Below are 17,154 nucleotides of genomic sequence, written 5' to 3' on the forward strand. Positions count from 1 at the left end.
CTCGAATATGCACTTCTCGGTATTAACCGTACAGTGAAGGTTTCGTTGCATGTAGCATGGAATGCATTACTGTATTATTTTCCATGTAAATATCAGCGCAGAAGAAAATATGCCGGCTTTTCATGTCAAAATGGCAATGAATTCTGTCTAGTTGTTCGTGGGAACACTGATCCAATGTTGATTGGTTCCGACTCGGACGTCAATTGCTTACTATCAAGCACGTGACTTTTTTGGAGTTGACTGGGGGGCAAACAAGCGGTTGACTAGGGGGCAACTAGCGGATGCTAAGTCAAAACATATCAAAATAAGTCCTCAAACTATTGTATTTGACTATTTTCACGACATCAAACCAGAAAACAAGAGATCAAAATAACCACCAGGATTCTACAAGCCATCAAAAAAGAGCTATTACCGGAAGTGACGTCTATTGATAGCAACCTATAGCGAACCATGGATTGAGTCTCCCCTACAGGACCCCCTTTGAAATTTAGTTTGAGGTAAAAATACAACAGTGGGGCTCCTGTGGTTTATTTTACCACAGGCCGACCGACCAGCGGTTTCAAACATGCCGTCATCCAAGATGGCGGCTGACAATGAAGCCTCGAAGTTGTTGGAAGTAATCAATACGAAATACAAGAAAAAACCCGGAACTCTACGCCTTCTCACTAACACATTAACATGGACTCTTCATGGAAGCAACGCAGCCAAAATAGACTGCAAATATTTGGAGATCAAAGGTAAATCTAAACTTGAAAACTTGAATAAAATTTTAAGATCTCATGGTTCGTTTTCTTGAACTATCAGTGTGAACCGGCTAAATAAAAGAACTGTATACCTAGATTTAAGGAATAAAATCATGACTTATATTAAATATGTAACTATATATATGTTCATACACTTATTTCAATAAAGTTAGTCACCATGACCTAGAAAGCTGAGATCACCGAGCATCATGGGAAACTTTTAATATCAAACAAGCATATATATACAAAGCTTTTTTAATACAAACTGCAGCTCGATGGTGCTCAGAAGAGGTGAGACTGTAATAACCGGTAAAAGATTCGCAAGTCCATGAACAGTTATCAAGCGGTTGAACGTGTAAAATGAATCTACCCATGATCCTTGTCGGCCTTAGCTTTATAGCTTTTCAGGTGACTCACTTTATTGAAATAAGTGTATACATATGGCTGGACCTGAAACTACATAGACAGACAGACAGACTATATAGACAGACAGACAGACATATTTTATTTGGCATTTTGCACATAACTGTACATCAACTTAGTTCCAAATAAGTTAAGAGTATATACGTATGTTTATAAAATTGATATTCACATATATATGCACCTATCAGTGTTATAAAAAGCCACTGTGATGGGGGGTTATCCCAGGGGAATTGATTGATATTATTCAATGCCCCCAAAGTAGTAGAGAATTTGTCGTGACCGCCGTCTTGAAAAAGCCGGAAAAATACAATAAACATATGTACTAAGGGAGGGAATTTGACTTCCATCAGTTGTCCAGGGGTCCAGGGGTGGGGAATTTGAAAATTTTAATATTCAAAATATCAAATTTCCCTTTCCCCCGCTTCACACCCTGGGGCTTAAAATTGAAAGGTGCCTTAAATTCATTGGCTGACAAGGGAATTCCATGTTGAATTTAAAAAACAAAAAAACCACTGAATATATAGCACGAATTGCAAAGCGATTACTGAAATTCTGTGAAATTCATGAGTCAGACAATGAATTTTTGCTTGAGTCCCATAGCAAAAAGATTGGAAATAGATTTATTTATACGAGAGTGATTTTCATATGATCGTGAAAGAATAGGCAAACTAATAGTTAGTAGTAGACTCTAAACCAATGATTTTCTTTTGTTCTTTATCAACTATTACAAACTAAATGGTCTATTTTCTTTCACGGTCATGTGAAAATCATTCGAGTTTTATGATAGAGGAAAGTCATTAAACCCGTGAAATAGATGTTAGACTAATACACATTAGCAGACCCTAATTCCATTGCCTTCTTTTGTGTCTATTTTACTATTACACATTGACTAGTATTTTTATTTCACGAGTTAAATGCCTTCGCTCTATATCGTGATTAAGGTCCCGTCCACACGTATCCGCAAATGTTTGTATCCGCAATTTTTTTTTACGGATACGGGTTGCGTCCACACGTGTCCGCAAATTTTTGTGTCCGTATCCGCAAATTTTACGAAGACGGATACGTGTGGACGGTGAAAACGATTCGAATACGCTGCGTGTGGACGCAAACATTTTCGTATCCGCAAAAAATAATTTGCGGATACAAAAATTTCCGGATACGTGTGGACGGGGCCTAAGTAGTTGTCTTCATTTGTTTTTATATGTTTTTTCATACCTGCTTGTGTATATCATCTCTAGTCAATCAGCATGATGCAAGTAAGGACAATTACATTAGTATCTCCAAATGACAAAAAGAATTTTTTGGTTGAATTCTCATTTAGAAGTTTAATCGAATAAGCTTTTAAAAAGTATAGTCCCGTGCAAAATTTGAGGGATTTGCCCACTTGAAGTTCAAAACGTGTATGGTTCTTCAAAAAAATCGTGTAGATTATTCAGCGGTTTTTGAGCGCGCACTCATCGTGGGCTCAAATCGAAGGTTCAAAAGTAACCAGACACCTTAAGGCCCTGTAACACGAATCAGTCTTTCTTGCAATTTGCAATGCAATGATAACGAGAGCAGAGTATTGCAAGTTGCAGTTGAGATGTCAGACGCGTGCAACTTTTTTCGCGACTTGCAACGCAAGATAACGCTTTCTTGGTCTGTTGTCAACGGGGATATGGAAGAGCTGTGCTTTGGTTGGTTATTTGCGACAGTGATTGCATTCCAGCTCGCGGCATAGGTGTTACACGCTGCAACTTGCTTTGCAACGTTGCGGAAATCAGAAGCTCGTCTATGGCAACTTTTTCTGCCCTTTACAACATTGCATTGCAAGTTACAAGTAAAATTGCGTCTTGAAACAGGGCCTTCATGCACGTTTACGACGCTTGGCATAAATATTTTACTTCCGTGTACTTGTAGTGGCGCTTGCAAGGGTCATTGCCAAAGGTGCCAGTACCAGCAGTAAAAGAACAGGACTGCTTTCCTTCACACAGCTCTTTCACCTTGATTAACGAACTGGATTCGTCTCCGCAAGGCACCGCCATGAAAGGATGAGGGCAGACGTCTTTGGAAGAGCGACCATATAGAGCCCATTTGATACTAAGAAGCTTCCCATTTGGGCACGACATATTCAAGACACTTTTCTCACACGCTGTGAACAAATGATACATACTTTAAAAAATTTCAAATATTTTCTGTCTGTCTGTCTGTCCCTTTTTTTAATGGTTCAGTTTTAATTTTACGAGTCGTGATACGGAGAGTCGCTTCCGAGTCTTCCTGCCTTTTAAGTATACGACACAATCCAATCCAATTCCCACTACATTTATAATGCTTTTAGCACACAACTCATCCAATTAACTACTGACACGTTGAATGAAAAGATTTTCTCCCGGCTCTCAATACACACACACACACACACACACACACACACACACACACACACACACACACACACACACACACACACACACACACACACACACACACACACACACACACACATACATACATACATACATACAAATGTACTTAAATACTAAATACTAAAAATTTCTAAAATTTCTAAAAGACTAAAAAAAATATAGAAAATCATCATCTTTTTTCACTATTAAAGAAGCCCTGAATGAAAAATTATTAATGTCTTTAGAAAATTTACGTATAATTTGTTTAAAATTATCCTTACTAACACTTGATTCTAAATTAACAATTCTGTTCATAAAGTTCCAAATAACTGGGCCTCTATATTGAATTGTCCCTTTTCCAACTTCATGTTTTACTCCTGGGATTTAAACTCCATTTGATCTGTGGGTTTGCCATGTCATTCGCTCTGCATTTATGTTATTGTCCTTTAAGTTGGTCTACAAAACTGTTTACTTGTTTCTGTTTCTTACTCGTTTTTTCCCCCACTCCACTTCAATCTTAATTTTTCCTTCTCCAAATGAATGGTGAGAAATTAGGAAAAATGATGCTTTTTCCCATCCAACAACGTACCCATTATTTCAAGACCCCCTTTTTATGACCACTATTCAATTTCAAGCCCCCAACCCACCCACCCACCCCCTCCCCCTTCATTTTGTCACCTGTACTTCCCCTTCGCAAGATAATGGATCGTCCCTCGCTTTAATTTAATTTCCAAAGACAGGTTTCAGTTTTATCACAGCTTGGATTTACAGTCAATTCAAAAAACGTTGACGTCGAACGGCTCAAGCCTACGCGACTGGACCGAAAGGAATATGGGTAAAAATCACTGAAGCGGTTAAATATTCGTTCTGAATTAATTGTTCCCGCTAGTGAATAAGATAATAATGGCGAGAAACAATCCATTAAATGCATGTCTTTGGGTTTAGGGAAAGAAAAACAAAGTAGTTATGATTCAGTTCACAATTCCGAAAATATGAAGGCATTAAAAAAAGTCTCCTTCAACACTTCCCGCTCGCCTACGAAGGTTCGTGCAGTAAACCAGGCATAACTAGTCACATAAAATTATGGAGTCAACTCGGCTTCAATGATTACTACCCAGAGCTCCTTTCGGTCCAGTCGCGTAGGCTTGAGTTGGTCGACGACAACATTTTTTGAATTGACTGTATGCGACCGAACACGAGGGTGCTGAATGGACTTTCATTCTTGTCCCGTGTGAATCCCGGGGGTTTCCCGTCGACTCACCAAGAATGTTGCATACTTTGACATCACCATAGAAACCACTCTTGCAAGTACAATTGTGTCCTCCAGGAAAGTTAGTACAAGTTTCATGCTCGCTGCATCCATGGACACCTGAGGTACACTCATCAATGTCTGGTAACAAAAAAAATATTTCAACATTTGAAAAATTATGTAGATCAATTAAATTAATTATTTTCTCCTTTCACGAATCACTGGGCATTATGCACGAAGCCTCACATTGAATCCTTTGTGCATAGTAAGAGAAGCATATCTCGGAAGTGGGCTATTGTTCCTGCTTACTATCATGGCTACCATCAAGTGGTGGCGCAAAGCCCCTGTACTATAGGAATTTCGAAATATACATTCAATTTACATTTCATGTTTTGAACTTCAAGATACCTTACCATCACACGTATAGTCGTTGCCTTGGAAACCATTCTTGCAAACACATTGGTGACCTCCGATGGTATTGGAACACGTTGCATTCACGTGACACACATGGGTACCCAGTACACATTCATCGATGTCTGTACAAAGATGCAAAAGCAAAGATGGTTATTAGAAAGTGATTTCGTTTAACTCGTGAAAGAAAAATGAGTATTTACTTAGTACTAGTTGATGAAAAAGAAAAAAAAGAAAAGAAAACAATGGGTTTAGAGGCTCATCGCCAACTATTCCGGCCATGCGCCGCTCGCCAAGTCAGCGGATATCATGTATAAAATAAAAACCACAGGAAGCCCAAGCTCTCTCAGGCCCGGACTTAGAGAAACAAAACCTTTTGCTACGGTATTCCTGCGCTTTAATATGTGCTCCTATTACAAACGATGACAAACGAGAGCTGAGGATTCAAGCTTTATTTTGGTACCAAACATGCCGTATTTTGCGAATAATTTTCAAGGTTTTTGCTTCACAAAGTGCCTATTCTTGAAGAAGGATCTCACAAATATTCGTCTCAAATCGGAGCTTTTTGAAAGTAAAAAACGAAAAGTATAAATTCGTTCAATCGACCACAGATTCGACATCAGTAATTTAGAATGTGTGTATTTTAAGGATCGACCCCGGCAAATGAGGTAACTAGTTCTGATTTTGAGAAATCCTGTTTATAATATTTGACCTTTTGTGTTTTTCTTGCAATTTAACAAAGCACTTATGGCAAGAAGGCTGTTATAATCTAACTATCGAGACGAAAAGGTTTTTCCAAACAAATTAAAGTATGTTTGGTAAAAATCAAATGCTTTAATGTTATATATTGTTCTTCTACCCCGGCAAGTGGAAAACTGTTTACACAGAAATTTATAAATCGAAAACTATCTTGACTCTCTATACATTTCTTTGTAAGATCTGACTTAACTCGCTTAACACTTTCAAACGACACCGCTGCATTTGTACGCGGGCGCATGACCGGAATAGTTGGCGATGTAATCCTAACTATAATGCGTATTACAATATTATAAGATAAAATTACTCTAAATCAGGTGAGAAAAACGGACTAGAGTGCATACCATATATCCGTGAAAAACGTCGGCTCGGGCGTAATGATGGTACAAAGCCATTATTCTATGAGAACTTCGAAATATACATTCAATTTACATTGCATGTTTTGAACTTCAAGATACCTTACCATTACACGTATAGCCGTTGCCTTGGAAACCATTCTTGCAAACACATTGGTGACCTCCGATGGTATTGGAACACGTTGCATTCACGTGACACGCATGGGTACCCAGTACACATTCATCGATGTCTGTACATAGCAAAGATGGTTATCAAGTGAGCAAGAGAAGTGACGTATGCGTGCCTTGACGCGAACGTGACGTTTTCTAGTATTTTAATTGGCTGAATTTTGATTGGCCTAGCAGTGCTGTGTCCTTGTTTCTTGCCTTTGATTGGATGAAGAGTAAATTCTGGTGCAATGTGATTGGTCTGGCACACGTGCTCGTGCCGCTAGCTTGTCACAGTCGTACGAAATTAGACTTCTCTAGCCTTTCCGTAGTCGTAAAAATGCGTCGCATGCGTCAGTCAGTGTGACATTGCATTCATCACGAAACGAAGGAAATTTAAAAATTAACACTACCATTAAAATGAGGTTTCCGCATCACTTTTCACTACCAGCCAGCAAGTGAAGAACATACACCCCGCCATATAAGTATTAAAGCTTCTCCTAATACAGCCCCATGATGCAATGCCTTCTGTAAATCCGGAAATGCTAATGTCATTAAGACAAACAAAGCAATTTACCTTTTTCACACATTCGACCAGTATATCCTGCGGGACAGACACATTTGTACGGTTGGGTATCTTGTAGGAAATCTCCTTCACACGTGGCGTTACTTGGACACGGGTTACTGGAACAGCTGGTCTGGGGGGAAAAGATGTTGAGAGAAGTCAGTGTTAAATAAAATAGAGCACACTTTCTCTGCACAGAGGTTAGGTTGATAGTTATTGGTGATAATGGTGACACATAGTATGATGATAAAAATGATGATGATGATGAAGATGAAGATACATGACTGATGATGATGATGTTACATGATGAACCATGATGATACATACTGATACATACCAATGAGTACCGGAAGACATGATGCATCACGATGATGATACACAATGATGATTGTAATGATGATGAATACATACATGATGATGATACATGATGGTATATGATGATGAATACATGATGATGATACATTATGATACATGATGATGATGATACATGATGATGATACATGATAAGGACACATGATGATGATACATGATGATGATGATACATGATGATGATACATGATGATGACACATGATGATGACACATGATGATGACACATGATGATGATACATGATGATGATGATGATACATGATGATGGTGATGAAGACCATTTATGTTTTGTCGATGATGAAGATGATACTGATTTAAAAAGACACGAAAATAAACGGATTGACGGCCTCAATCCATTCACCGCGTGGTGTTCTTTTTGCCGGTAGCTATTCACTGTTATAAAACGTGTTCAGGTTTTCCTCCTTCCAAAAAAAGTTCTAAACGCGTGATATATCCCTCACCTCTGTTCCATAGAAAGTACATCCAGTTTTGTTCACCAAGTCTCTTTCACTTCGAATGTGGTCTGAGTCGGTCAGCTCACATGTAGCGGTGTTGTCTTGATCAACACAAAAGTTAATTCCAAAGCACCGCGATTCTAAGAAGCATTTGGCACGACATAGTCTAGCGTCGGTGATTGGCTGAATGGAACGGATTGTGTGATTGGTTAATGCTTTGTTTTTGATGATGGCCATGAATCCCAAGTTTCGACAAGACCCTAAAATAACAGAAGCATATCAATGATTTTGATTGGTTAAGTGTTTCCAACAAATGAATGTGTTTATACAGAACATAGTTAATAGAATATGAACTATATCGCTGCGCTCGGTCCGTACAGCATCACCTCGAGCCAAATATTTTCCCGTACGGCCCTCCCACTCAGTCAATAAGTACATAGTATTCGAGTTGAGAAAAACGCACAAATTTTAAGGTCAGACGTAAATGTTCGAAAATAAACCTGAAATTTTCCACAGAACACTCCCTAGCATCCTCTGTCAAGTAGAAAAAGGATATATTTTGATTTCTTTGTCTAAAATTATTCTTAGAAGGTCAAAATCCTGCATTCTAATCCGCCATATTGAAATTATTTTCAGAAGAGCCTTCGGTAAATTTAGTCAGCCGTCTTTATGCGTAAAGTATTCTAAATCTAAAATGTTCTGAGCACCGAATAGATTCCACCAATCACGAATCAGCGTTTAGCATAAATTGAGATTGAGAAGCTGGCGCATGCGCGGCTACCAGAGCCTTTTCTGGGGAGGAACGAGACCGAGGAGCTCTGGGTACTAGACCAGCCCAGGTGATTTTTTGTAACAAACATTTACAGGTATTTTCTAATATCTCTTGTCAAAACAAGATATGTTTTTTTTTGCCAGCAATTAAATATGCTATGTCTAAAAGATGTTTGGTCAATCTTTCTACGGAAGATATTTATCTTCTATTTATTTTTGAATAGAATATAAGGTCGTTCTTTATTAAAATATTAAGTTCGGATTTGTTCAATTCGTTCCTTCGTGTTGCATGAGAGAAGCGAAATCACCTGGTGATGTTTATGCATCGTTTCTTAGCTAATTTCTAAAGCATCAGCATGACTCAGGTACGTTCCTTGAGTCGCACAGTTGGCAAGAAGGCGACGAAGTATAACCCGCGCTAAAGTTCCTTGACAACTCCACATGAACTCCAGTCATTGAGAAAAGACTTAAGTTGAAAAGAGTCTTTAAAATAATATAGTCCTTGTTTTACGATGGTAAAGTTAGAGGCTAACAACATTTGTATCTGATAGTTGTGTTTTCAAATTGGTTTTTGATCAACTTTTTCTTTTAAGTACTTAACCTTAAACATTTTTTAGGCCTGAAAGCAGATGTTGGACCCTGCGAGCATTGATATTGGACACCAAGAAGTTTGTAACTTCTAGTACAACCCACGTACAATCTTTAATACATCAACAATGAAATTTCAACTTAATTAAGAAATGTGACATAATACGCGTTAGAACATTTGTCTTTTATCATAAGTAAAGAGGCTAAGAAATTTGAAGTAAGTTTTAAGGTGTAAACGTTTTCGACCGAAGTCATCATCATCAGAAAAATTAAGAAAAAATTCCGTTAATTGTATTATTTTAGACACTCTAATCCGGTACTAACTTTAGTCACACAAACTTATCCTAATTAAGTATATAATAATTGTGATCCCATAAATCCCCCGCCACTATTAACTTTAGGCGCACAATGACTTATCCTAATGAAATACAATAGTTGTAATCCCATCAATTCCCCAGCGCCACTAACTTTAGACGCACAATGACTCATCCTTATAAAGTATTATAGTTGTGATCCCATTTGGCAAATCCCCCACTGAATTTACTTTTATTTCATTATTTATTATTTATTACTTTACTATTGCATGGGTTTAATGACTTCACTCTAATGACTTCACTCTATTTTCTTTTTAATTTGTTTTACTTTCACTGTTACTGACAACAACTTTGTTTGAATAAAGGGGATAAATTAACGCTGTTCCAAGAACTGTCATGAAAATGAAATGGAAAGACGTTCCTCGGGTTAAACAAAATCTTCACAACCGGCAAAGATCTACATCGCTCCGTTTGGGTCTGCATATCAATACTTGTGATAAGACTATGGAGTGTCATCATTATATAAGATTCAGATGATACAACAGGGAATGGATTGACATCTTGAAACAGGAAAGTCATCGCTTATTCTCGCCGCATCAAACGAACTAAAGCTACTATCAACTATTATAGTAACGGTGTGGCAAATTTCAATCCTGCGATTAAACTCATACATGCTTGAAGCATTGAATCCTGGTACTGATGCTGATTCTTCAAGGAAAATAAATTGTCTGTACGTCAATGCAAGGAGTACTGTTATACAAACGTGATTAAGTTCAAACACTTGCGGCAGATGTAGATACACTTGCAGAGACTGAATCCTGGCTTAAACCATCTATACTGGACTGCGAACTTCTACCAGGCGCTAATTTTGTCATTCACACAAGAGACAGATTAAAAAAGAGGGGAGGATGACTTTTCCTTGCTCAATAACTTACGCAGGAAAGATCTTGAGGGAAACGCAGAAGTAATTGTTTGTGAAATCCGTCCAGCCTACGTTTGCCTCAACAAACTACTACGAAAACAATTTCCAATAACTTAATCTCTTCAAACAGGACTATTACCTTAACTCATTTCTACCTAGATCTATCAAGCTATAGTACTCGCTACCAATACACTGTAAAATGAATGATGCAAGCCTTTCCAAATTTAAGGAACTCGTGACCACCCATTTTGCTTCCAAAATGGAACATTACTTACCACCTTAAAATCTTTTGAATTTGAATTTTGATAAATTTTGATATGTTTTTCTTTTTATAATTGTTTTTTTCCTCGTCGATTTAAATGTTAATCATGTTTGTACTGTATGTAAATTGTATGGAGAGGTAATATCAATTGGGACGAAAGTTCTGTTTTCTTCGCCAGTCACAAAATTTGTATGTCTCAAGTTTTATAAATGTATATATTTATATTGTGACAAATAAACTAATCTAAACTGAACTAAATAAAATCACACTCTAATGCAAAAGTTAAAATGTGTTTGATACACAGCGTGGAATAAAACACCAATTTCTGACTGAAATTGTAAATTACGTGTTTCTTGCATTAATGCTTTCTAAAGGTATTTCTTGAAATAAATATATCAAATAATTATTATACAAAGATGTACGCTTTATGTTTTCTGGATTTTTGACACCTATTTTTGAAAAGGCTTTCGGAGCCAAAGGGGATAGCGATTTAGGTCATCTAGGCCAAGACGGAAAGGTCTTATCAGCACACAGCTAAACACTAAAAAGATATTGCAACTACTTACCAAAAACGGGAGAAACTTGACAAAGGAGAAACAGTAACTTGAACCCAAGGATAATTTTTGAAGGTTTAGTAATCTCCATTTTTCTTGAGGTCTTGAAAGACTTGAAAACGAGTGATGGAATAGTTGGCTGATGTACTGACTTGTTTTTGTGCTTGGAAGAACTGACAGTAATATCTATAGTGAGGGCCTTATAAGGTTTTAGCCACGTTTTGATGAGCACAGGATTAATCTGATTAATTATTTATTTTTTGTGTGCTTTCCTGACAAATATTAAAGTATGCAGAATTGTTAGAAAAGTTGGATAAGCCTTTGTTTTGGAAATCGATTCATTACTGGGATACCTGTGATATCACAGCCGTAAAATGCCTTAGTTTTTGTTTTTTTTTTTTTCCTCCGCGAAGTACCCAGGGGTCTTCAGGAATTTACCCAAGAGACCTTTGCGGGCATCTACTATGGGGTTCACTTCCATAGTCCAAATCAATTATCATGTCAATCAATGCCATTATGTTGTCATCAAGTGATTATGAGAGAGCGGAGCTAGCAGATCGCGTAGCAGAGGTTTATGTCTACGCATGCTCTATTTCGTTGACTGCCGTAATTCCAATCTCGTACCAAGAGCCAGCGTTTCTTCTGGCCAGAGGCGAAGAACGAGGGCTCTGGCATAATACATTTTTTGAGACCAGGTTTTTTTGGACTTCCGCAGGGAAGGCGTTCAAAGACTTGCCAAAACTGAAAAACATATGTTCTCGATTTCTAATTTTTATTTTGATCGGAAATGAACACAGAACTCTGTTTGAAAGCATGATTTTCATGGATTATATTTCACTTACAAAAAATTGCGCATGCGCCAAAAGATGGATTATGCCAGAGCCCTCGTTCTTCGCCGCAGTCCAGAAGAAACGCAGGCTTTGGGTACGAGATTGCCGTAATTCAAGGCAGCCGACCAGAAATATTAATTTGTCAATTTCGTAAACAAGGATATCAAGCCGAGAAGATAGCGATGATTTCAAAGCGATTATTTCTAAGAATTTTCAATGAACTTCATAGCAATAGCTTGTTTTGGTTTACTCTTCATGAATCATCTACTCGAGCAGTATTTTCTTCACGAACAAGCGAAGATCGATGAGGAGAACAGGGTTTCAAGAGTCAGAATTAAGATCCATAGTAAACAATTAAAATTCATTCAGTATGACTCGTTATTCTCTTGAACTTGACAATATAGTCTTATAGCCTATATTTATGTATATATATTAACTGTTTTGGCTTCAAAGTCTACTCACAAAGGAACATGAGGCACATAGCAATATCTATTTTAAGATTCTATTTGATTTAAGAAGCAAAATAAATATTTTGCTATGCAAATTCCAGGGTGTGGTCTTTGCCGTAAGAAGCGTTATGATCACCTTTAATTTTCTCTTTAAAAAAATGGTGATTCATTAAAAAATATCGATATATCGGGATAAATTATAAAATCATAAAATGTAAAGCAATTATGAGAGACGGTCTTGAGCAAATATTAGCCTGTATTATCGTTCTGAAAGAAGCATTTTGATTTAAAGCGAGCTATACAATAAGTAAATTTCACTAAACTTGATATTATTTTGGATTATCTGTAGTTATCTTTCGTTTTTCAAGGAAAATTAACCAGGAATTCAAAGCGTAAAAATGTCGGCCATGGAAAACTTTGTAGGAGAATCTTTCAAGAACAAAACTAGCCCCTGGGGTGGCTGGTTGTGGTTTTTTAAAAGAGACAAAATTCCTAAGTGGGAGAGTAGTGAGGTCGACAACAAAATTTTTAAGGGCACGTGCCTATGAAAAGCTCTTATTTCTTACTGGTGGGGGGGAAAATCCTTAAAACGGGTTAAATTTCAAAAAACAACCACACAGAGCAGAAGAAGTGCTATCTTTCAATGATCGGGTAAAATTTCGAGGCTTTATATCACGTTTCAATGCTTTCATTCAAATTTTTGAAGAATCCTCATACATTTCCTTATAACATGACACCACAGAAACCAAGCTTGGGCTACCTGTGGTTTGAGGTAAAAATACAACAGTGGGGCTCCTGTGGTTTATTTTACCACAGGCCGACCGACCAGCGGTTTCAAACATGCCGTCATCCAAGATGGTGGCCGACAATGAAGACTCGAGGTTGTTGGAAGTAATCAATACGAAATACAAGAAAAAACCCGGAACTCTACGCCTTCTCACTAACACATTAACATGGACTCTTCATGGAAGCAACGCAGCCAAAATAGACTGCAAATATTCGGAGATCAAAGGTAAATCTAAACTTGAAAATTTGAATAAAATTTTAAGATCTCGTGGTTCGTTTTCTTGATTGTGCTATCAGTACGGCTAAATAAAAGAACAGTACATGTGTTTAATATGTTTTTCTTGATTTAAGTAATAAAGTCATGACTTAAATATATATGTATGCAACTGACTTTTGTGCAGAAGGTCGTGGGTTGAATTATCGACGGTTGGACCAAATAAACTACTGATAAATTTATAGTAATGCACCTATCAGTGTTATAAAAAGCCACAGGGATGGGGAGGGGGGGGGGGGGGGGGGCGATCCCAGGGGAATTGATTGATATTGTTCAATGCCCCCACAGTAGTAGGGAGTTTGACATGACTGCCGTCTTGAAAAAGCCAGAAAATACAATAAACATATTTTACTAAGTGTGGGAATTTAACTTTCACCAATTATCCAGGGGTGGAGAATTTGAAAATTTCGTAATCAAAATGTCAAATTTCCCTTTCCCCCACTTCCCACCCAGGGGCTTAAAATTGAAAGGTGCCTAAAATTCATTCGCAGATAAGGGAATTCCATGCAAAAAGATTGAAAATAGATTTTATTAAGTAGTTGTCTTTGTTTTTTAAGTAGTTTTCACATTATTTGGTGTTTTGATTAAGATTTAATGCAAAATTTAAGGTGGGATCCCTGATTTTTTGTTATTCTACATGAAATACCTGCTTTTGTACATTATCTCTAGTCAATCAGCAAGCACATTTATGATTACCTATGGGATTTTTTATTCCAAATACCTGCCAGACTGGGAGTCATAAGTGGGTAGAGTTGCTTCTCTTATCTGCTTCAAAGGTTTTTCATGGATCAGGGCCACAAGTTTGTTAGCTGGCTATTAAGTGCTACACTTGTAAAACAAGGAAAATTCTTTTTTAATTAATACATTTCATATTCCGGCTGCGTTACCAGCGTGGTTGGTCCTTGTAGTGTAGTGGTTAACACATCGGACTAGAATACTGAAGACGTGGGTTCAATTCCCTCCTAGGGCATTTGATATTTTTCTCTTATTCTCTCTACTAAATTAAAACAAGGACAATTACATTAGCATCAAAATGACAAAAAGAATATTTTGAATTAATTCTTATTCTTTTCAGTTCAAAGAATAAGTCCTGACGGCAGTTCCAAGGTTCAGCTTCAGATTGTTTTACATGATGGTAGCTCCTATAGCTTTCATTTTACCAACACTTCTGAGCCAAAAGCAAGACAGGAACGAGATGAAGTCAAGGAATTACTGGCTCAGTTGATACCGGCACACCGTATGAAAGCAACCAAGGAATTAGAGGAGAAAAACAAGTAAGATTTACAGTGAGGACACTCTAACCACAAACATTTTGAGCTTCTTTATTACTTTTTTTAACATGCATCCCTTGAGTGAATCATTTAGAAATAAGTTATCTTTTGATCTCATAGCATATTTGAGTTCAATCCTACTTTTTTAGGGGGTTTAATTTGAAGCAGTAAAATGCTTGAAAAATAAAAATATGAATGAAGTCAAGAGTTCATGGTTCGAGTGTCTTCACTGTAACACACCGAGATCAAGGTCTATCTTTTTGAAGATTTAATGCAGATACTCTGTGAAGTCAGATTTTTCAACGGCTTGTTGTGCTGCCAGTCAAAAATGTAAGAGACCGTACTGACTGATTATTTTTGATTGACAGCAGCAAAAAAAGAAAAGAAAATTCAGCATGCAGCTAAATAAAACTAACGAGTTTGCAGATTATCAAAACTGTAATGTTAACAGTGTTTAGTCTATCTTACCTTCATTAATAGTTTTAACCATGCAGACAACGGCCTAGCTAACAATCTCTGTAGCAATTAGGATATATAGGGAAGGGGTGAAATGCATTTGATATCATGGTAGTAATATTAATCATTTGGTTTCCATGGTAACATTTTGTCATGTCAATCATCTTCAGGATACTAAAAGAAAATCCAGACATATACCAGCTATATAAAGATCTTGTTGTCAGTGGTGTCATAACATCTGAAGAATTTTGGGCCAACAGAGGAAAGGTTAGATCATTTTAATTATTCACTTAGCTCTTCAGATATCTGTGAACAGAACCCTTACATTGATTTCCTAGACAGGTTGCACACAGTTCGTTGAAAACTCCTTGAATTGGACAGTTCCTTCTCATACTCATTAATAATTCATGAGTAAACCAGCCAATCAATGGGCTATTTTTGGGTCACATGATGTTACTTGAAACCTGGTAAAGTGCTGTGAAAGGAATGCATTCAGTCTGGAGTAACTGGAACAAAATTAATTCAGTCCTGCACCTTGGACTGGAACTAATCGCGCGGACTTGAAATCCTGTCCAGTCCTCATTGTCGGCTTTGAAGTATTACTTGAAAACTACACTTGAATTTTACTCTTTTTTGTAATTTGTCCTTGAAAAGTCCTCTATTTTTATAAAAATGACCTTGAATTTGCATTGACAATTGTAAGACTCCTTGAAAAGAAATAGAGAATACCTGTGTGCACTCTCCTAGAGGGATTGTTCTTGGGGACAAACAATAGGCCATCTTTTCCTATGCCAAAAAAAAAACAATCATTGTTTTGTCTGCCAGAACAATTCCTCTTGAGACTGAGTCCAAGGGATATATAGGAGGTGCTTCCCTTGCTTAAAAATATCTACAAATGGTTAGACCTTCGCTGTGTTTCAGATGTCCACATGAACTATGTTTGAGACCAGTGAAAATATTTTCAATTTTGAAGACTTACAGTACACATAAACAATAAATAGGGCATATCACATACTTCAATATATAAACCTTTTGCTGGCAAACAAGCTATTACACACCTTATTTTATAAAACCAGGCAGCTTTGCATGGAGATGTGTTGGTGTATTAAAGCACAAAAGCCTGTGCATAATGCATCATTATCACCGATTATACTTTTGCATGTGGCACTGTAAACTATTTTTAAAATATTGATGTCTTGAAATACTATTACTGAAAACCTTTGTCAACTTAGCTATTTTCTTTTATTTTTTTATTTATTTTTCTTTTCTTTTAATATTTTTAAAATTTAATTTAATTTATGTTTTTAATTTTTTATTTCAATTTTTTGCTTCAGGTAGTTAGATCTCTTAAAGAGGATGATAGTGATATTCAATCAGTTGGATTGTCTTCAAATCTATTGGTGAGTACCTCATAATGGGGACTTGCTATTGTATGCATATTAATGTTGTCAGTGACTTGCATTTCCTTTGTTGATATGTACTTCTATTTGCATTAGAGTGTGCATCATGCAGTTCTTTTGACTGTGTTTGTGGTGCAACAACGGTGTTTCTAAGGTCTCAACAACAAATGTACAGTAATAATGTATGTCTTCTGTACGATACCTGTAGGGGGATGTCCAGCCAGAGAGCTCAGGATGTAATGAAGTTAAATACAACTTGAATGCTGACACTATTGAGTCAATATTCAAAACCTATCCGGCAGGTATGTATGTCGCATGGTTTTGCGAGCAATCAATCATTCACCTACTAAAATAAATGTAAATAAGAAAACTAGCACTGTTTGTAAGTGGATCGAATAGTTATAGATAGTGGATTGAAATCTG

At 37.0% G+C, this 17,154-nt stretch overlaps 2 protein-coding genes across 2 annotated transcripts in view; one reads left to right on the forward strand and one right to left on the reverse strand.

Annotated features, from left to right (window-relative positions):
• Positions 1–1,233: 1,233 nt before the first annotated feature.
• On the reverse strand, positions 1,234–11,417 carry LOC116306601 (uncharacterized). Its single transcript, XM_089026306.1, has 7 exons — positions 11,278–11,417; positions 7,861–8,114; positions 7,044–7,164; positions 6,427–6,549; positions 5,210–5,350; positions 4,809–4,937; positions 1,234–3,297 (listed from the first exon to the last, which is right to left on the reverse strand). Exons 1-7 carry the CDS (start codon positions 11,354–11,356, stop codon positions 3,023–3,025), a joined length of 1,122 nt encoding a protein of 373 aa, XP_088882432.1. The 5' UTR covers positions 11,357–11,417; the 3' UTR covers positions 1,234–3,022.
• Positions 11,418–13,394: 1,977 nt separating this feature from the next.
• The window catches only part of LOC116306578 (general transcription factor IIH subunit 1), a 13,648-nt gene continuing 9,888 nt past the window's right edge, over positions 13,395–17,154 (forward strand). Inside the window, exons 1-5 of the mRNA XM_031716655.2 lie at positions 13,395–13,556; positions 14,680–14,878; positions 15,502–15,598; positions 16,666–16,731; positions 16,940–17,033. Of these exons, the coding sequence (XP_031572515.1) occupies positions 13,400–13,556; positions 14,680–14,878; positions 15,502–15,598; positions 16,666–16,731; positions 16,940–17,033 (613 nt within the window). The 5' untranslated portion in view covers positions 13,395–13,399. The remainder of the gene's footprint in view (positions 13,557–14,679; positions 14,879–15,501; positions 15,599–16,665; positions 16,732–16,939; positions 17,034–17,154) is intronic.

This window comes from Actinia tenebrosa, unplaced genomic scaffold (genome assembly GCF_029948245.1).
Source record: "Actinia tenebrosa isolate PJP-AT-01 unplaced genomic scaffold, QUT_ActTen_1.0 PGA_scaffold10__47_contigs__length_13832649, whole genome shotgun sequence".
Lineage (NCBI taxonomy): Eukaryota > Metazoa > Cnidaria > Anthozoa > Actiniaria > Actiniidae > Actinia > Actinia tenebrosa.